The sequence below is a fragment of the Fusarium musae genome, chromosome 6 (genome assembly GCF_019915245.1).
Source record: "Fusarium musae strain F31 chromosome 6, whole genome shotgun sequence".
Taxonomy (NCBI): Eukaryota; Fungi; Ascomycota; class Sordariomycetes; order Hypocreales; family Nectriaceae; genus Fusarium; species Fusarium musae.
Genome location: NC_058392.1, coordinates 2,470,786 through 2,491,228, shown reverse-complemented (window position 1 = coordinate 2,491,228; position 20,443 = coordinate 2,470,786). Strand labels below are relative to the sequence as shown.

Genomic DNA, 20,443 nt, shown 5'->3' with positions numbered 1-20,443 from the left:
TTTCAAGCTCGCTTCCTCAAGTGTGACATCCTCTCCAGCCCCAGTCAACCCGTCTCCTCGTCTCGCTATTCTCCCTCTCTTCGACAACGCAATAATGAAATGTATCTTCGTCAGAGAATGGGTTTGCTGCTTTCCAGCTCTAAAGATGCTAAAAAGAAAAGTGTGAAACAACATGGGAGATGAAGGAAGACTAAAAGTGATAGTACCGAAGCCGCCAAAGAATCAAATCAATTCATACAAGAAAACAAAAAACCCCTTTTACATTTCCCCTTATAACGCCCTGCGTGTGTAAAAGCAAACCTCCTAGTTCAATACAGTTGAAGCATAGGGGGTATTATGAAATAAATAAAAACCAATTCGACCTCGTTGCCTTCGTTGCGTGCTAAAGCGCATGAGCATACAAAGACCGCGGAAAGCAACTCATAGATCGCTCATGCAGATCGTAAGTGCATCACTGGCTGTCTGAGGCCTGGGATATCAAAAGCAAGGAAAGGTCGAGCGAAACAAAACTCGGCATCGGGTCCGCAGAGCCGTGTCGTCGGCAAAAGTCGAGTTGAGCATCATGTACAGCGAGATGCAAAGGGCCGGAATTATATGTTGGCACTCTTAGTCAACGAAAGTCCTCTAAGTCGAGGGCGGAATCGACCTCCTTGCGATTGACTTGACTCGATCCTCGATAGCCGCGCTGCCGATGTGAAGTCGTTGCTGGCCTCAAAGCTGGGTCTCACCCTGTCCATCGAGGCTCGCATACGATCGTATGATGGTCGCGCTCGGTCAATCGATGGCCGGGCTTGCATTGGTACATCCAACGATATTCGATGTGCCGTGTAATTGGTCGAGTCGCTGCCATTTTGGCTGTGCTGATTATATGTCGTGGTTCGTGTCGCTGTTGAAGGGGGGTAAATAGGCCGTAGATCCTCATCAACACTGCCATAAGCCACGTGCTTGGGCATCTTCTTTGACCTCCTTGAGCTCTTGGATGACTTGGACTTGTCACTCTTGGTGTCTGCGGTGAGAGGATCACTGGCCTCTTCGACCTGGTCGAGGTGTGCGAATTTACCCATTCGTTCCTGCTCACGAATGATATCGACATCGTAAGGCCAGTACACTTTCTGCAGAGCCTTGATAGCAAATCGCGGGAAGAGACAGATGACAGGTACGAGGAAGAAACATGCCCAGAAGGTTGCTTCTCCATATACCTGTGCAGCAGTACCATAGAAGAACGCCGACGAGGTGAAGGAAGTGTACACTCCAGTCCAGAAGAAAATGAATACATCAGAGATGACAACAATGAGCACCATCAGCCAATCCCAGCGATAGGTGTTGATCAGAATGTACATGTTGATCGTGATGACGGCGGGGTGAGCAACATAGGCGCCAAATCGAAGACGGTCCTCTACGCCAAGGCCGTTGCCAGTCAAGAAGGTGCCAGGCATAAACAGAAGATACGGAATGAAGAAAACCATGATGGACTGATAAACACCATCAATCATGTAGAGCCTTTAGCAGAGTTAGCACAGGGCATCGATGTCAAGGACAGTTTACTTACCAGAACTTGAGCTGGGTCCACTCCAGTCGCTCGATACCTCGTCGGTAGAGCTGAGGAACAGCCAACGATACCTTGTCAGACACGTCCTGATCCAGAACACCCATAATAGCGACAGGGACCGAAGTAAAGAAGAGGTTAAACATGAGAATGTATGTGTAGTCGAAGAGATATGTCATATCCATATCACAATAGATCTCGTACCAGAAAATGGAAAAGGTCCAGACCATGTTCTTGTAAAAGAAATTGCTGATACTCTCTGCCAGACGGCGGTATGACCATCGACCATGGACGAGCACCAGTCTCTGAAGGAATCGGAATTGAGCAATAGCATAGTCAGAAGACATGGCCGCTTGACGGCCTTCAACACCAGCAATACCGACACCAACATCGGCTTCCTGGATCATGGCAACATCGTTGGCACCGTCACCAATGGAAAGGGTCATGACATCGAGACCGTTCTTGACCATAGCCACAACGGCAGCCTTCTGCGCAGGACTGACTCGACAGCAGAGAACCGACTTGCACTGCTTACAGAGCAGGAGAAACTTTTGCTTCAGGCGGTCGTTGAGTACCCATCGGAGTGTGAAACCATCAATGACAAGTCCGTGGGTTGGGGCAGGCGGTTCGTGGTTCTTCTTGGCAAGCGCGAGATCATGATCGCTACCGGTAATGCCAAATGTCTGAAGGTTGTCATCCAATAGTCTTTCTGCCATGTCAAAGAAGGTCTCGTCGGTGATCTCGCCTGTCTCGTCCTCGTCGACCTTGAGGTGAATCAGTTCCATGTCGTTGTTCAGAAGGTTACAAGAGAAGCCGATATTAATAGCAGTCTCAACTTTGTCGCCAGTGAGAACCCAAAGCTTGATGCCAGCATTGCCCAAGAGAGCAATTGTGTCGGGTACCCCATCTTGTAAACGATCCTCGATGGCGGTACCACCAATAAGGTAGAGATCTTGTTCAATCAGCTCGGCCACTGATTCTAGCTTCTCTTCCCGCTCTTCGAGGGCAGAAGCAGCTGCATCGTGTTCTTTCTTCCAAGCTCGGTAGTCCTGCTCGGAAACTTCCTTGTGGGCAATACACAGTGTTCGAAGACCTTCCCGGGCAAACATTTCGAGATGCTCAGCAGTCGTCTTTCTGAGCTCCTTCTGTTCGCCTCGTTTCAGGCGAGAGTAGATGATGCTGTCTGCACCTTTGCAGAAGAGAACGATGCGACCATCAGGCATCCGGACAATTGAACTCATTCGCTTTCGACTAGAGTTGAATTCAAGTGTGTTAAGAATTTGATAATGTCGGTCCTGGCCCATCACGTTCAGATTGATGCCTTCACCAGAGCTTCCGAGAACAGTGAAACCCATATCACGAGCAGTGGCAACCAAGGCTTCTTCATCTGGTGACTGTGCCTTGAAAATCATTTTTGGTTTGTCGCCATCAACCTTCTCAGCCATTACAGTATGACAGAGAGCCAGGGCTAGCATGAAATACTCGTTGGCTGCCTGCTGCTCGGGGCCTGACTCACCAGAGAGATCGGAAACGAAATCAGGAGCAATGAATGTCAAAGCCTCGTCGTGAAGATATGGGTTGTCGTGAATTTTGCGAAGACCAGCAAGCGCCCGAACCTTGGCGTCAGCAATCTCGGCGCGAACCCTCTCTCCTTCCTTCTCAACATCAATGCCAAGTCGCTTCTGCATTCCTGCCTGAGCTTCCGTGTAAGCTTCTCCATATGGCTGTCCATTGATCGTTGCCTTCTTGAACTCCATAACGTTTTGCGTGAGAGTACCGGTTTTGTCGGAAAAGATGTATTCGATTTGGCCAACATCGTCCGAAATATTCCATGACTTGGGAATGCATGGTTGATCGATCGGCTCATAGTACATCTCCACATCGCTGTAGATAAAGATAGCCTGCAAGGTTCGCACAATTTCCAGGGTGATATAGAGCGAAATGGGCACCAAGTTTTGAAACAGAATGATTGCAGCCCAGAAAGTGATAAATCCGCTCATAGCTGGTTTGCCACCAATGGATCCGAAGTCAAAGAAGTGAAGAGACGCATCTGTCTTTGCCCATGCCACGCCGTTTATTATAGCGGCGAGCAAACACATGATAAGCAAGATACCAAAGTTACACACGACATTGAAGTTCATCTCTCGAGCAATGCGAGCACGCTTACTAGGAGTGATACCGGCGTTCATCATGATTTTGGTGTCATGTCCGGTGTAAACAACTACACCAACAATCCACTCAGTATTCCGGAGGTTGCATCCACGTAGGAGGAGATTGTCGATGGTAATAGGTTCCGTCATGTCCTCGGGCTCGTCGTCGAGATAGCCGGGGACATTCTGCTTCCACTTGATGGCACCGTTATACTTGTAGAGGTTTGGTTGAGGTCCCTCGCTTTCGATCACAAACTCTGCACGTTCGCAGTCTCTGGCATGCTTTAGACCTCGGCCGCAACGCAAAGCCTGACGGACTTTCAGGTTAGTTTCGCCGTCCAAATTTTTGGTTTCGACATAGCAACCTCCATCAGGATCGGAGGTAGATAGGATGATGACATCCGCGGGCAATTCTTCGTCATTATATATACGAACGAAATCGCCAACGACGAGACTCTTCCAGGTATCCTTTTGAAATCGGGCACCGGATGGGGGGTGGTTGTAGTTGATAATATCAGACTTCATCTGCGATAAAGCTGCTGCGCGCTTGGCATCTTGCTGGTCGGGCATCTCAAATTGTGCAGGTGTGGCCTGAGGTGAAGGTGACGGAACAGGAGTCATCTGAATGTCCTCTCGGGCGGACATGAAGGACTCACGGCCGGTGAAAGGCGATGCAATGGACTGTCTCATGGATTGACGAGTTCGGTGCGTCTCGACTGAAGGCCGAGGCGCATCATCCTCCGCAGGGCCGGCCTTCCGCTTCGCCCTCTCTTCCTTCGCCTTCTTGGACCACAGAGATTGAGTTGCTCGCCAGATAGAACCGAAGAATTTCGAATTGGCCTTCTTGAATTGACGCCACATGGAAACGTCGCCCTCCAAAACATTGACGTTGTTCCAGTTTCGTAAGCGGTGGACAGGAGCATTGTTGAGTTCGATGTCGAGAATAGTTCGTCGGTAATCCTCGATGGCATCCTTGATAGCAGTTACTGCAATAATGAAAATCAACGGAACGGCGTTGAGACCTGGATTGACGCCACCAAAAATCGGGAAGATCTAATTCAAGGTTAAGGTTACTCGCGAAGGTAAAGGGGGCCGGATGGTCAACTTACGACCAGGATAACCAAGAACAAGAAAAATATATTAGCAACGTTGTGGAATTGGAACCACAAGTTTTTAGGAACGAATGATAGAGGCGTATATTTGGCTGTTCGGATTTTATTTCGCGTGAAGACTTGAGTGGGATGTCCGTTTTCATCCAAAAGCTCTTCAGGCAGTGGCTGGTTGAAGAATAAGGTGCGGTTCTCGTGATCCTCGTCCGCCTCACCACCATTCAGGTCTTCGGGGTTCGCTTGGGGCGGTTGGCCATCGTCACCGTGAGGGTCGGATCCGTCGGAGGGGGGATTCTTCTCATTGGAACCTGTCTTCTTATGTCCCATACGTTCGAGCAGAGAATTGCGTTTGTTGTTACTGCTGTTGACACTCTTTCTTTGTGTGGCCCATCGCGATCTTTGGGTGGCACTGAGGGCCTGCGGGTCAAGGTGGCCGTCAGAGGTTGTTGTTGTGGTCATGATGAAGTCGCGGGCAAGCGCCCGATCGGCCCCTCGATGCCAGCCAGATTGGGGAAACTGAACGAGTCCAAGTCGGAGTCGAGAGAAGCGAAAGGCGTGTGATTAAGCGTATATGGTACAAAGTCGAAGTGAATGGAGCAGGTACAATTGAAGCAACACCAGCTGCTCGTCGAGTCAAAGATTACTATTGGCGGCGACGATGTGATAAAGTCGAGTGTGAAACGGCTTCGCCAGGACCGTTTGAAGATCGTCGAAACGGTACAAGAAGGTGAACGTGGAGAGAGTAAAGGTAAGGTTGTTGATGGTGACGAGATGGGACTGACGAGAAGAAACGAACGGGCTGGCTGGGAGAAGGTACGGGTACAAGGGGAATTGAATTGTGTAAGCAAAGGCAATGGGCGATGGAAAGAACGGGGCGGCAAGGGAAAAAAGCTACGGTGGACTTTGGAGAGACGAGAGACCCTCCCCGGGCCCCGTCCCGTCCGCCAGTTAAAGCGAGAGGCAGCGAGAGAGCCTGAGACTCTAGCACTCTGGGATAGCCATTTCTGGGTGGTACCCGCTCGAGACAACCGCTGGGACTCGCTGAGGAGCGCTGCTGAAGGGAAATGGGTAGTGGAGAGTGGGTGTCGGGGGCGTGGGTCGCAGGCTTTCTTGTGGGTGGGTGTGCGTGGGGAGTCTTGATCCCGGCCCATCCGACGCACTCTTTCATCTGCCCGGAATGTACCCCCTAAGTACCCATGGATCTGCTCCTGCATACAGATTGGATATGGATGGATGCTTGCATTGGATGGATTGGATTCTCACGATTGCGATGCGCTGTCTCGCATTGTGTACTAACTGATGCCTAGCAGCTAAGCTTCTTTGCAGTGCTTACATACCTACCCTCTACCTTGCCTTGACAGCTTTAACAAGGCGGTGTTGTCGCATTGCTGCTATACATTCAATGTCATTCATTATCCACCCACAAACAGCATCCATCACGAACAAAGTGTCTTCTACTCAACGGACTCCAGGCTTTTAGCACGGTACTTTCGGGCATCTGCCATACCTGACATGCCGACTGAACTTCGTACTGTACTCCCTGGTTCCCGTCATGGATAGTTAACTTCTCAGCGGTACGGATAGGCAACGGTCAAAATCCAATGGAACCTATGGATCACTTGCCTCCCAGCGACCTGCACAGTCCAGTGGTCCACTAACGCCGGCGCCACGGTTCTAACGGAAGTCGTCGGGAATTTCGACTGTGTTGTACAGTACTGCCCTCAGCAGCTAACTAGGCTGTAGAACTATCTTGGTCCAACGTGAATAGATCAGTCATACCTCAGCCCTGGGAACACGGGCGGCTCCCTCGGGCATTCACTGTGTGCGTCTTGCGGCGTGGTCGGCCGCTACTTATCCCCGATACTCCTGGTGTTTTTTCTTTCTACATTTGGAGTTGGAGAATGGGAAACTCCAACAGAGGCTTGTCAGCCAGGGGTCTATTTATTTACCTTGACACGACTACAACACAACAAAATGCGCTGCAACGGTTTTTCAGTAATAAACATACACTGAGCCCTTCCACTATATCTGCGTCTTTTTAGGAAGTCTTCGTGACCTAGCTTCGAATAAATCACTCGGCCCTTGGCGAACTTTGTTAAGAGCTTGCTGCGATCTATTGCTGCATACGCCTCCAGCTGGCATTTACTGCCCCCTTGAAGCACCAGCTAGCCAACCCCTTGCAAAGGGGGGAACCTACAATAGGTCGCGCCTAAGATTTGCCAAGGATATAGTCAAGTGAACGGCGACCCTGGATATCCGATGCGTGTTTTCTGTCAAGATTCGTTAGTCTTGTTCGAACCATCGTGAGTTTTGAGGGTTTTGAGTACCTAAACTTTAGGTATACCTACTAACCTGGGTATCCAATGTCCATAGATGGAAGCTCCGGCTCCGTCGCCTCCGTGGATGGACTCCGCATACGGGCATTTCACCAATCCCTTCCGGCCGTGACTATTGTCATTGCAACCAAAGATATCGATAGCGTACATCTTAAAAATCAGATAAGCTTCTATTCGTTGTAGCCATCATGACTAGTCCTTAATGGTCAAATATGGTGGCAACTTGTCGACACCGTCATCAATGGTTTTGTGAATTCCCCTTGGATCAATCAATGGAGGCCGAAAAGGGGCGGGGTTCCTCTGAGTACCACCCTTGATAAATTGTCGAATCTTTTGATCCTCACCGTGTTGGCGACCCTGGACAATCGACCGTAAATAAGTACATATGTACATAGATGATTGCGAGCGGTGACTGCACAAATCTTTTGACGAGGGTTCAGGGGATGGTTGCGCAATATGTACTGCACCAGCAATAGTCAGAACAGAAGATAGGTAGGTAGCACAGCTTCTCCAGGAACTTGTAGGTAGCAGCAGTTGCAATGTTTCAAGACGGGATCCTCCACCTCTTATTTATCCAACCTTGCGTGATGATCTCAATGGTCGCTTGGCGGCAACAAGATCCGGTTTCGCCTCATACTCCTTTATTGATGTTGAATACCACGCTGGAACGAAGATCTAAGACTTCTTTCTTCCTGTACGAGGATATTTACTGTCCAGGTGCGAGAAGGTAAGGGTTATTCCTGGTAGAGAGACACTTGACAGCCTCATAAACAACCGAGGAACAAGCTTCGACCAGATCTTCACGTCCCTGCCTGATAGAGTGAGGACCAGCAAGGTTAAATTATTACTGTATGTAGCATAAGCCCCACGTTGCTTCAATGAATGAATGAATGAATGAATGAATGAATATCAGCCCCTCATTAAACAGACTTTGGCCGCTCTCTTTTTGTTTATTCTGTTCCGTTTCTTTCCTGACCCGCGGCGTCCTTTGTCTATTTACCTCCTACTCTAATATCGATATACACCAAATCCAATTATGCCCCTTGGCAGTATAGGGCATCCCGGGTTTATGAGCGCCTTCCTCTCTTGGATGGAAATATAACTTGTCGTCAACCTCCGCAGGTCCCGTTATGTACAGACTTTACCTCCCCAGTGTCGGGTTCACGGACTTTACTTAGGAGCGAGAAAAAGCGCCACGATATTTCTCCGCCGTCATGGATCCAATTGGGACTACCCCGTAACTCATAAACAGATGCAGACATGACTGATGAATAATAAAAAGCAGCATCGGTCGGTCACTTGTAATCAACGGACCGGGCTTACAAACACAGCGGGGTCTAACACTTTCACGGAGCCCATGGAACGAACAAATTGCGATGCTGGGTGCGGCGTTGCCGTGCCTCAAGAAAAGATATGAACCTGGCCTGGGATGCCGAAAAAGATGGACATAAAACCCCAACAGGATCTATGTCAACTTTGCCCAATCATTTTTGTCATTTAGAGCAGAAATCATAGGTTTTCTTTCCTCTTCTAACGTTAGGACGTGCTGCACCACAGGTGACGGATTACGGTTCCACTTGGTTAGTAGAGATTCGCCATCAAATCGACGTTTCATCATTCAGCCTGACTCCAAGCTCAATTTGTTCAAGCCCAGATGTTAGAGATGTGATCTTTTTCGAGTCTGTGTTATTCCCGTATGAGGATTGACGGGAACACGAAGGACTTTGTTTCTCATAGTGCTACATTGCACTTAACTTAATTGCCCTTGTTGCTGCACTGTCCTATCCGATCATGAAAACCCGTGGATGCTTGGCTTGGCTTTCTTACTTGTACTAACCATTGCATTGTCCTTGGACAAGGTACATGCAAGTAACAACAGAGGCCCATTGTCCCCCTGTCTTAAAGCCTTATTAGCTCAGCGCCGCTCAGGAACGCGAGTGCCCTTTGCTCCTTGTTTCGTCAACTGGAGAGGACCCTTGCTAGGGGTCTCCTCTCCTGAGCCTACCATCTGCAGGTCCAAATTTCCAGTGACAGGACTCCCCAGGGGTTGCCAAATATCACGAGTAGAACTAGATCTCCAAGATCATATCGGCTGGTTGGAATCATCTATATACCTCGTGATGGCGGGCGTGAATTTCAAGAATGATAAAATGACATCGCCTCTGCTAGCTCTTTTTGTTTGTAGGGCGTAGAACCAGCTGGTCGTAACAGCTGAGTCAAACGGTCAACCTCTAATTCTTGATCCGAAGCGCATTTTTATCAATCCAAGGACTGCCCAGGCTAGAGAGATGGAAGGATCCATATGATCCATCAATTCTGATCCAACCCTTCAGATACAAAGAATGGAACGCGCCGAGCTGGGCTGTGCTGCGTCAGCCTCGGATTGGACGTCTGAGACTGGCTCGCAAATGACCCACTGTCGTATTCAGGCGTCATCATCTAACAAAAAGCAGTATAACAATAGCCCGAGCCCTGGACTCCTGTCAGGCTCGGATGCCGAAACCATATCTACTCCGTACTTATCTGAGCTTACTGGTATGCTACAGTCTGGTTGGGCGTGTTAGACCTAATAAAATAATCCTTCTTCACAGCACCATTACCTAGTACCTACCAACATCGACGTTGCACTAGACCGGTGCCGGAAAAAAATAAGCTCCAAGTCGACATCTCGGGGTCGCATACCAGACACAAGGTTCCAAACATACTGCAGTATGATTTGTGCCGTAATAAGAGACGAGATAGGTACTGGAATAAACGCAAAGGCTCCATTTCCGACGATCGTTCTCCAGCGTTCTCGGCGGTGTTAGCATTAAACGCATAATGAACCCCTTACGAAACACCCATGTGTCGTTGATAGATTATGAGGCTTGATCCCGCACACGCCGCGTATCTTGGAGCACGAACCAGTGAGCTAAAAACAACAGCATTACGTCTGCATCGTGATAAAGGGCCTGGTCAATGCTGAGGACTAGAAGACCGATGTCCAAGAAACTCTTCTGGAAACTCTAGCCTACCTAGGTAGAGAAAGGGGGCCAGGCCAAGAACTGTCACCATTCCTTTTAGCCGCCCGTTTGGTACTCCGTAGAGCGCCACATCTAGAAATGGTTACATCTGTAGGGCGAGGTCTGCCAGCGGCCAAATTGCAGCCTGTAACTTCTTTTAGATGCCAGTTGTTCTACAGTACTAACAGCAGAGATTTCTCTAAGCTACCTAAGCACTAGACACAGTCGCATGATGATTGATGATGCATGCTATTCATATCCGTAACCCATCGCAGTCAGCGTCTACCTGCGTTGGGCGCCCTGACAGCCACAGCAGCCACACTTAGCCACCAGCCTCACCGTACCCCAACGCGTCTCAACCTAAAGCCATTAACGCGGTTAGTATGTCGTAGCTGCATCTTGTACTTCCCTCACACACCCTGTACCTGCAGTCATTTTCGCAGGTGAAGGTATCAATACCAGAAGACTCTCCAAATAACCTGCTGCATTGTTAAGAACTACCGCTGGCTATCGAATCAGATACGCCATGTCTCAAAAGGGTAAAAATGGGAATATTATGAGTTTCTTCAAACCCATGACAAAGTCACAAACACCCAAGACCTCCAGAACCTTAACACCAAACCCACCATCATCACCACAGCCACCTTCATCACCATCGGAACAAAAGTTGGCTACTCCAGTCAAGAAGACGGCAACAATTCCCCGAGACTTTGAGATAAAAGATTCGGACGAAGAAGATGATCTTGGAGCATCCTCAGACGATTCGCTGGAGGATCTGTCCGCTATCCTCGGACGAGGTCGTCCAGGAAAGGCTGCTGGTACCCCCCTCCTCAATCCCTTTACAACCCCAAGGGCCAAGAGAACTGCAGTTGAGTTTCCTGCGTCCCCATTGGCGATAATGTCCAAGCACAAATTCGACCTCAAAGCTCTGGCAAAGGATGCTAGACAGGACGATGCGACTCATGCAAGTGCTTTGAAGATCAAGGCCTTTTCAACTACTGAACAACATGAGCAACAAATGTCAACAGATGAGATGTCACGGGATGTGATGGAGGGCATTATCAAGAACAACACCGGTCAAGATGCCCAGAAAGTAATGCGAGCTGTTCAGAGGTCAGCACCGGGACACTCACAGCTTCGATATTGCTTCTTTCGTGAAGGATATGCAATACCATCCCCCACAGCTGCCCCCAAAAAGTTTAACAAAGGGCCATGGAGACTGTTGACTCAAGGCGATTACCAGACACGTGAGCAACATCTTGTCTCTGGACTACCTCTTACCATCTTACAAATGCAGGGGGGACTCCCGGATGAGCTTTTCGAATGGATTCTGAATGAGGTTTGCTCCCAAAAGTCAACTCTTGTCAGACGAGAATACTGTAACTTGCTCAGCTCGTGTCCAGAAGTAGTCGCGCGCATTGTCACGCCGCGTCGTTTGGAGGAGTTGTTTCGTCGATTCGGCGCTTCTTCTGAGCTTGAACAACAAGACTCTCAGTTGAATCTCCTGAAATCAAGTGCCGAGCCTTATGAAGGACGCGACTGGTCATCTCTCAGCTCCTTCTTATCACTCCTCACAGCCATCTCGCCCTACATGTCCCGAGAGTCGGTTGTCTATGCTTCGCGGACGCTCCTACGTATGTCAATGGACAAGTTCTTGATATATGAGATTGATTTGTTGGTCACTTACGAAACTTCTATCCATGCCCTTCTCGAAGCAATTCCTCAGCCTGGCTGGGACATATTTGTGAGTTACACTCAAGGGTGGCACGCGAGATTCTTACTGACACGTATGCAGTGCTCTGAAACATGTACACAGCTGCACACATTAGTCAAAGAACAATGTGTGAGGACCAATGCTCTTGCGTGTCTGCCTATCAGCAAAGCCAGATCTCACGAGCTTAGACGGCGACTGGCTGTAGTGTTTTTGTTCAACGACCCAAGCTTGGGTCGCTACCATCCCGACGATGTGGTTACTATTCGTGGCGTCATAGCACTCTTGGATCACGAGGACTTCTTCGTCGGGCCCAAGACAGATTTCGCCCTCCTCCAGGCCAACATTATTCTTATCAATATCGTCGTGGATGACGGCTCATTTGCACCATCTGCTGATCCGGAGAAGGAAAAACAGTTCAATCGCGATGTTGACGAGCTTGCAGTCAGACTGAGGGAAATCTGGCGAAAGATCAACGATGCGGGTATGAAACTCGCTCGTACAGAAGCCAAAAGCGTCATAGAATGGGTCCAGCAGCGACTTGCACACTCAGTCCGTACACGTCGAAAGGCGAAGAAGAGCATATTTGATCTGCCAGGTCAGAAAGAGGATCCCTTCCTTCCGAAGCAGCAGAATTACATGAAGAGCTTCCTCAAGAAAGCACCACAGAGTGTGCCGGATCCAGTGGCTGAACCATCCCCTACAGAATCAGAGGATGTCTTCCACGAAGCAGTAGACGCCGATACGATCGTAGTCAAGGTGAAATAAATTTGAGAGCTACAGGGCTAGGCGAAAGGAATGATGGCGTGCGGCAATTCACTAGGCACTGTTGTATGTCGCGAGTATTTGAACGTGTAATCAATTCTACCGCGGGCCAAGTCCCAAATCAGACAAGAGAATCAAGCACAATGCACAGCCTCTAAACTACAAGCGCAGACTGATGAACAATGCGGGTCGCGAACGATTGAAGAGCCTCCCCAGTCGTGCACTCATGGAAACGGTACGTACGTAGAGGCTCCCATATAGAGATATTTATGGTAGCCAAAGGGGGTTTAGTCGAAGAACTTGCGGTTAGGATTCTTGCCGAATAGAGCCTCTCGTACTGCAGGAGCAGCAGACTCTTCCAAGAGTCGCAATCTTGCCTCAAAAGTGTTATCGATGTCAATCTTTCCACTTCCACTGATAACAACCACACCGCCAGCACTATTACTCTGTCAGCTGGCCACTTCAGGGATTTTCTGGAACAGGTTTGCACGTACATTCCCTCGGGGAGAGGATCGTCCTCTTGAATCTTTGCTGCAATGTCCTTTCCAAGCTCCTTCTTGAACTCCTTGGCAGCCTCCTCGATGGCCTTCTTGACGACATCGTAATCCTTCTTGCGCGCGCGGACCTGGAGCTCAGGCTCATCCAGGGCGTAGAAACCCTCAAGCAGGAGACCCTTGAGGGCCTTTTGGTACTTGCCCTTATCCTTGGCACCCTCGGCGAGCTTCTTCTGGGCCTCCTCAAATATGTTGTCGAGTAGCTCCTGGCGGGCGCCGAGGACCTTGAGTCGCGTCTTGTTGGCAACGGTTGAGCGGGTGATTTGCTGAGACATGGTGGCCTGCTTGAACTTCTTTTCGTACTGGCTATCGATGGCGTCTGTCTCCTGGCGGACGAGCTTGGACTTCTCGATCTCGAACTCCTCATTGGCCTTGATCTCGATCTCGCGGGCCTTCTCCATGGCTTCTTGCTTGATGAAGGCCGTCATCTTGCTGAGCTCATTGTTGACCTAATTGTGGGGAGAATCGCGTGTTAGAATTAGAGGACTGGTGAGATGGACGAGGGATTGCGTCGTTTGGGCATGCGTACCTGCTGGTCGGACAAGGCGTGTTGCGACATGATGGGCAGATTTATATGGATTTGTTAGATTCGGAAAGAGAGAGTTTGTTAAGAAAAGCCCTGGATGGGGTCGAGGTTGAGGTGGTAAAAGGCTGGCGATGGCTTCTTGTTAGTGAAGGTCAAGGTCGGCGATGGACTATGATGGAGTTGGTAGCTGTGTAGGTAAGGTATGGATGGATTGTGACGCCAGCCGTTCCATGGCCCAGCCTACCAGCTCCTTAGCTGTATCTTACTGTGCTCCAGCAGGGAACCGACTGCAGCTGGGGGTTAGCTTAGTAGTAGGTAAGGTAGTCAAGCCACAGATGTTCCCCACCGTTTAGAGTACACTACGTAAGGTAAGGTACTGAGGTAGCACAGCCATTTGACAAGAAGTGTCGTTCTAGTCCTTGAAAGGATGAGGTATATTTGTGGCAAGGCCCTTACTTTGGACACTTACAGATTTGAGTGTGAACAATTGAGATCGGGTCAATGCCATTTTGCATGGTTTGCATGTGCATTATGTAGGTTCACCGCCACAGTGGCTAATTAGTCCCGTGTGAGAGCTGTATACCTATCTGCTCTAGGTACTACTAACTGTAGTCTACTCTACTCACGTCAGGTGTCCCACGCTCGACTCAAGCTTGTCCGCCTCCGACTTTCTATGGGTTGGTTTCAATTCAAGACATAAATTTATAGCATCAAACTGGGTTTTTATTAATTCTCCATATCCTACGCTCCTCTCTCGAATAAGGCACCGGCTGGAATACCTCTCCGATCGGCGGCAGCTCAACAGCCTCCCGCGTTACCTACGACTAGCGCTTCAACCAGCCATTCCCCTTGAATCTATCGAAACGAATACACCCTTTACTTGCCCAGTGATACAAAGCGACCCTTGTACCAAATACACTGCCTATGCGACGTCTCAACAACTCGCCTCAACTCTCCCTTGCCAGATGACCTCGGACCTGGCACAGGCGCAATGGGGTTGCTTGGCGGCATCTCTTCTGGAGGGAGCATAGCTGTACGTTACGTACAGCGCTGTTTGAACGGACAAGAGTGCTAATGTTGGCGACTTTAGCTTGGAATTATTGTTGGGTTGATATCGACCAGTGTTCAGAGTCTAGGCCTGACCTTGCAGCGAAAGTCGCATATACTCGAGGACGAAAAGGGACCTCACGATGTCCGACGGCCTCCCTATCGAAGGAGGAGGTGGCAGATTGGCATGGGCATGTTTATTGTAGCAAACTTGCTGGGAAGCAGTATTCAGATCTCGACGCTTCCACTCCCCGTTCTCTCGACTTTGCAGGCTGCTGGTCTCGTATTCAACTCGATATGCGCATCATTGATCCTCAGCGAACCTTTCACAAGATGGTCTTTGTCTGGCACGATTCTCGTTACAACTGGCGCTGTATTGATCGCTATATTCGGAGCCATTCCTTCGCCGGCGCATGACTTGAAGGAGCTGTTGGAACTCATGGCGAGAAGGCCATACATTGTCTGGATGATACTTCAGGCGCTCTTTGTCCTTACTCTGGCGCTGGCCGTTGATCTAATCAACAGCATGTCGAGCCTATCACACGACGCCCGCTTTCGGCTGGCTCGAGGTATTACTTACGGCGTCATCAGTGGAGATCTCTCTGCTCATGCACTATTGTTCGCCAAGTCCTCGGTAGAGCTGGTCATCAAGACTGTTGCTGGACGTAACCAGTTCGTGCATTGGCAATCTTGGGCCATCGTCCTAGCTCTCGTCACGCTGGCTCTTTGCCAGCTCTATTACTTACACCGAGGTCTCAAACTTGTTTCAACATCGGTTCTTTACCCTTTGGTTTTCTGTGTCTACAACATCATTGCCATTCTTGACGGCTTGATATATTTCAATCAGACGAGCCTAATATCGCCTCTAAGAGCATGTCTCATTGCTTTAGGAACTGTTATTCTGCTTTCGGGTGTCCTGGCACTCTCATGGCGATTAAGCGACGAGCAGCATACACCCGGCGTTGGACAGTCGTCCCTTGCCCCTGGTCTTGGACTTGTGGAGGATACCGAGGAGGAAGAGTCACTGCTTGGCTCAGACAATGCCGTTGCAGATGAAGACTCAATTCCACATACATATCAAACATTCCCGCCCGCGATCGACGAAACACCACTGGTCCCCTCTCGGAAGAGGACCCCTCGGTGGGCTGAGCGAGCTGAGATTTGGGATGAGTTGGAGGATCGAGACGAGCCCAGTACTCCAGGCAATAGGAGACGGTCTAGTACACTGGCGCGCCATACAGAGTCCTCACCTCTGCTCCCAACCAGGAGATCTACCGCTGGTGGCCCTGTTGGGGATGAATCTGGGCCAAGCACCGAATCTACGCCTCGACGACTTACACGACGAAGGCGAAAGAGCACAGGATTTCCGGGTCTCAAAGCTCGCCGATACCAGAGAAACAGGAGCTCTACAGACTCAGGCGCTCTTGGTAACATCCTCTCGTTGAGCTGGTTCAGGAGCAGAAACCGCCAGTCATCACAAGCTAGCACCAGCGATGACTTTCCTTGGGGCACCACATCTCAGCAGGGTGGTACTGAGACAAGGGGTGACGCAGCTGTATGAATACGAAATATCTCTCTATGTATCTTTTGGAGTTGTGAAGAGTAAGAGAGGCGAACGAATGGCGTTTTCTTGTGTAGAGTTTTTTCTGGGTTTCTTGATTAGTGTCCATGGCAAGGCTCCTGGGTTTCAAACAACCCTTCGAAGGCATATACGTTTTAGGGCTCGAATGAATAGTATCGACGACAACGCATTGCCGCTGGAGTATTTGCATTTTCTGTCCCGCAGATGCCTTCGAGCGCAATCACAGTTGGGCTAGTCACCTTAATATCAATCCCGAACATATAACATGCTGCTCGAAATTGGTCAAATGTTTGCATCGTAAAACGTAGTAATTTCACATTGACCCTGTACTCTAGTCCTTATGAATGTGGCCCTGCAACACCGATACCATCTAGCAATTATTAGTTGGCCAGGATCTCCTGTCATCCATGCAAGTGAGAGAAACAACAGTAAAAACTCCAATTTCCGTACGCACTCCGTACTCCAAGACCCTCAACTCCACATCTCGTTCTTATTTTAGCAATAAAACCATACATGCAACAGATGTGAACTCCAAATGTCCCCTAGTAGCGAAAGTTGTCCCTGAATTGATCAGGTCAGAAGTGAAGCTTCTTTCGTGATGGCAAGACCATATCCGCAACAACTCTTCGTCGCTATTGATTCAGTCGTTCGAAAATTTCCATGATAAGTACATAATAAAAGATATATGTAAGAACACACGAGGCAACTGTTTTGCTGTGTGATCCCGAGTCCGCTTCGATATTTGTAACTGATGTATAGATACGATTGAACAAAAAGCGGTCAATTCGAACAGGGTCCCAGGCATGGTGCGGATTATTATGACATAATTAAGACCTTCTCTAGATGCAGACTTGGTCGAAGAAACTCTCTTCGGTCGAATGTACAACAGAACACGTCCTGGGACCGAATTCCCAGTGCTGTAAAACGGGAATGGCTGTAATAATGCGACAACGCTCCAACATGGAACTGTAACTGACGACTGATCTAAAAGATTAGGGCTCTCCTTTGCTGTAGTGGACCGTAGTTGTCTTGTAACTGGCCCGGCTTCAAATGAATGTGTCGTTTGGTTGCAATTAAATTACTGTTTGAAAAGAGAACCGTATACACGCCGGCCATGTGCATCAGCATGAACTCGCAGAGTCCTATACACGGCTCGTACTGGCTCGGCTGCGTTCATCCTCCTCTTCCATGACATCACTCAGCCGGGTAGGATGGTGATGACGAGGGACTGTCTCCCAGCCAGGAGTCCCATAGCCTTGGCCGGAATAGTCTTGGGGGTCTGAATATGCGCCAGTCCATTGGCCTCCACTTCCTCCACTACCTCCTCCTCCTCCAGTAGAGGTGGAAGGAGAATCTTGTTTACCGCTTGGTGGATTGGTGGTAGCGGGTGTTGCATACTCTTCTGCTTCAGCATCAGAACCGGAATATGTAGAAGGTGGTCCAGCGAAGGGAATCTTATTTCCTTGGGCATCCAACAGGAAGTTGCCATTTGCATCAATCACGTACTCACCTTCGCTGTAACCACCCTCTGATACTGGTGCTTGAAGGCCACCACCCTGTTGGCGATATTCGCCAGCACTTGTTGTTGGAGGCTGAGTCCGGGGAGAGGAAGTCGTCTCAGCCGGGTAACTAGCTCCATACTCAGTCTGATAAACCCCTTGAGCTCGGCTGCTTTGATGTCTGCTTGGACCACCATGTGTCATTGGAACCACTTGTACGCCTCCAACAATAGTAGGCTGCCCTGACTGAAGAGATAGGGTTCTGTCACGTTCCTCTTGCTCACGTCGCCCCAGTTCCTCCCATGCACGACGCGCCTCCTCTTTGGAGATGGATAGCTCCTTGCGCATCTCAGCAAGCTGCTTTTGAGCTTTCGAAGTTCCTCGCTCATTCTCGACAGCTTCTCGGATAGCGTCTGCTCGGCCTCGACGTTCTTGGTCTAGGGCAGCCTCCAACATGGCATTGACTTCTTGCGCGCGCTCCAATTCAGTTCGAGTTTCGAAGAACCATCGCTGGAACTTTCGCTCCGAACTTGCGCGAAGACGCTGAAGCTCAACAACGGCATGAAACAGATTGGCTCCAGCCGCAGATAGATCTGTCACCTGGCGCGCGAGCTGCTGGTTCAGAGGATCCCGATTCAACTCATCCTTATTTTGTTCAAGCTTACGGATCCAGTAGCTGGTGAGTCCTTCCCAGTGCGCAGATAACGTCTCCCATCGCTCGAACGCATGGGGAAAAGAATTTCGGGTCTTTGAGCCACTGGCACCTCCTTGGTTTCCGCTCTCAGTGCTCTGTGCAGCAAAATTGGGTTGGTTTCCGGGAGTTGGGCCCGTAAAAGTTTGGGGAGGTGGTTGATTGGTAGTACCAGGTCGTCCGGGCCGGCTAGCTGGTACTTGTGATGTTGTGTTTGCCCGGGGGCGGGCCGATGTGTTATCAGGGACGGCTTGCGCCTGACGCTGAGGGTTCATGGGTTGACGCGCTTCTGCGTCAGGAACCTGACCAGCAGCAACGCCAGCAGATCTACGCTGTTCCTCTGCTCTCCGAGCCTGCTCCAGAATGCGCGCCTCCTGCTCGGCTCTCTCGCGCTGTTGCGCCTCTGCCTCAGCGCGTTGGCGCGCTTCCCGAGCTGCGCGCTCCTGCATGATCATCCTTGGGCCTCTGATACCAGAGGGTGAGCCCGTTTGACCAGGAGTTGCGCCAGGGCGGAATGGGGAGGCGGCTGGCTTGCCATTGGATACTGGAGGCATGCCTCCAGAAGCCATAAGGTCGGCCATGCTTGCGGATTCCTCTTCGAGATCTGGAGTGAAAGGATTGGGGTTGCGCAGCGCCTCCTCGAGTGCAAAGAGGATGGCGCTGTGGGTATGCTTGGAGATCTTAACCGCGGGGTGCGGTTCTGGATAGTTTGCAGGTACGGAAGGGGTCTGTCTCGGAGGGGACTGGGGATGCTCAGAAGACACCTCGTCAGGATCTTCAGTTAGGTCCTGTGAGAGCCGTCGGCGGGGGCGGTGAGCTTGATGCGGCGCTGAACGGACGGGGATAAGTCCCAATACAGTGGGATGGTTCTCCGGTAGGTTGTCAACGGGTGCGAGGGTCGCCTTGGGTTCAAAACCGAGAGAGGCAGCTGCGATATGGACTTTGCGAGGCTCAGGTGCTGGAGTCGGAGGTGCGTCAAATCTTGGGGTTCGACGAAGACTTCGGGGCGTGGAGAGCCGCTCAATGGAATCCGACGTCTGATTAAACAGCGGTCGTGAGCCAAGACTTGGAGTCCTTGAATGCTGGCGTTGCGGGTGCTGGGTAGGGGTCGTGGGCGCGTTAGGGTCGTGACGGTCGTAAGAAGCAGATGATGATCGTATTCTGGTCACGTCTGCGGCGCTGAAAGGGCGAGGAATTGGGTTGCGAAAGTTCGACAAGTTGAAGGTTCACCAGCGGGCGCTGGTGGTGTGTTGCGTTACGGTGGAGGTTTCGGGAGGGTGGAGTGGGGGAAGTTCTTGATGCGTTGTACAAAAAGTCGGGTTCTTTTCGAGTTGCCAAACGAGTGAGCAGATCAGAATGAAGAGGCCTCTTCAAACTGAATGACAGTGATGGTCTCGGGAAGGACGGCCAGTCTCAGTGCGGTCTGAGTCTACTCGAGACAGAACCGAGAAGTGTAATTGCCCAACTGGAATGTTGAGGCGAGCGAAGTAAAGGTGAGGAGGGTCAAGTTGGGTGAGTGTATGTGAGCCCAAGAGAATGGGCACTGGCTGGTGATGTCAAAAAAAAAGCTGGTGGCAGGAAACCCAAGCCAGGCTGGAAGCTGGAAAAATGGGGGGGGTTGGTGCTCGTTAGGAGCTGTAGTGACCGCCCGCCAGACCAAGGTCCAGACAAGCTGAGAGATCCTCGAGAAACGAGCCACTAGTAAGAGAGAATCTCCAGCTGCAAGCACTTCGCACAAAACGCACGCGCACGCGATACGTAAAATAACCAGCGCGAAATGAACAGTATTTGACTGAGGTAGCCAGTTACTTTATGCGGTGGAATTTATAGAAACGACGCGAGTTTGCGCACAATCGCATTTGTGCGACGAAGCCCACGCAAGGAACAAAAAAGGTTGTTTGGAGGTTTGCGCGCGCGTGGCCGAG

The 20,443-nt window shown here is 50.2% G+C and overlaps 5 protein-coding genes across 5 annotated transcripts; 2 read left to right on the top strand and 3 right to left on the bottom strand.

Moving 5' to 3' along the window:
* Window positions 1-590: 590 nt before the first annotated feature.
* Window positions 591-5,264, bottom strand: J7337_008624 (uncharacterized protein; the record flags this gene model as incomplete). The annotated part of the gene is made up of 3 exons (XM_044826239.1): window positions 591-1,500; window positions 1,550-4,749; window positions 4,806-5,264. The coding sequence occupies 3 exons, from the start codon at window positions 5,262-5,264 to the stop codon at window positions 591-593; spliced, it is 4,569 nt and encodes a 1,522-aa protein (XP_044679156.1).
* Window positions 5,265-10,669: 5,405 nt separating this feature from the next.
* Window positions 10,670-12,622, top strand: J7337_008623 (uncharacterized protein; the record flags this gene model as incomplete). Its single annotated transcript, XM_044826238.1, has 1 exon — window positions 10,670-12,622. The coding sequence occupies one exon, from the start codon at window positions 10,670-10,672 to the stop codon at window positions 12,620-12,622; it is 1,953 nt and encodes a 650-aa protein (XP_044679155.1).
* A 284-nt stretch (window positions 12,623-12,906) lies between these two features.
* Window positions 12,907-13,732, bottom strand: VMA4 (V-ATPase V1 sector subunit E; the record flags this gene model as incomplete). Its single annotated transcript, XM_044826237.1, has 3 exons — window positions 12,907-13,057; window positions 13,114-13,622; window positions 13,703-13,732. The coding sequence occupies 3 exons, from the start codon at window positions 13,730-13,732 to the stop codon at window positions 12,907-12,909; spliced, it is 690 nt and encodes a 229-aa protein (XP_044679154.1).
* A 958-nt stretch (window positions 13,733-14,690) lies between these two features.
* J7337_008621 (uncharacterized protein) lies at window positions 14,691-16,307 on the top strand (the record flags this gene model as incomplete). Its single annotated transcript, XM_044826236.1, has 2 exons — window positions 14,691-14,732; window positions 14,790-16,307. The coding sequence occupies 2 exons, from the start codon at window positions 14,691-14,693 to the stop codon at window positions 16,305-16,307; spliced, it is 1,560 nt and encodes a 519-aa protein (XP_044679153.1).
* A 1,163-nt stretch (window positions 16,308-17,470) lies between these two features.
* On the bottom strand, window positions 17,471-19,099 carry J7337_008620 (uncharacterized protein; the record flags this gene model as incomplete). Its single annotated transcript, XM_044826235.1, has 1 exon — window positions 17,471-19,099. The coding sequence occupies one exon, from the start codon at window positions 19,097-19,099 to the stop codon at window positions 17,471-17,473; it is 1,629 nt and encodes a 542-aa protein (XP_044679152.1).
* Window positions 19,100-20,443: the final 1,344 nt, after the last annotated feature.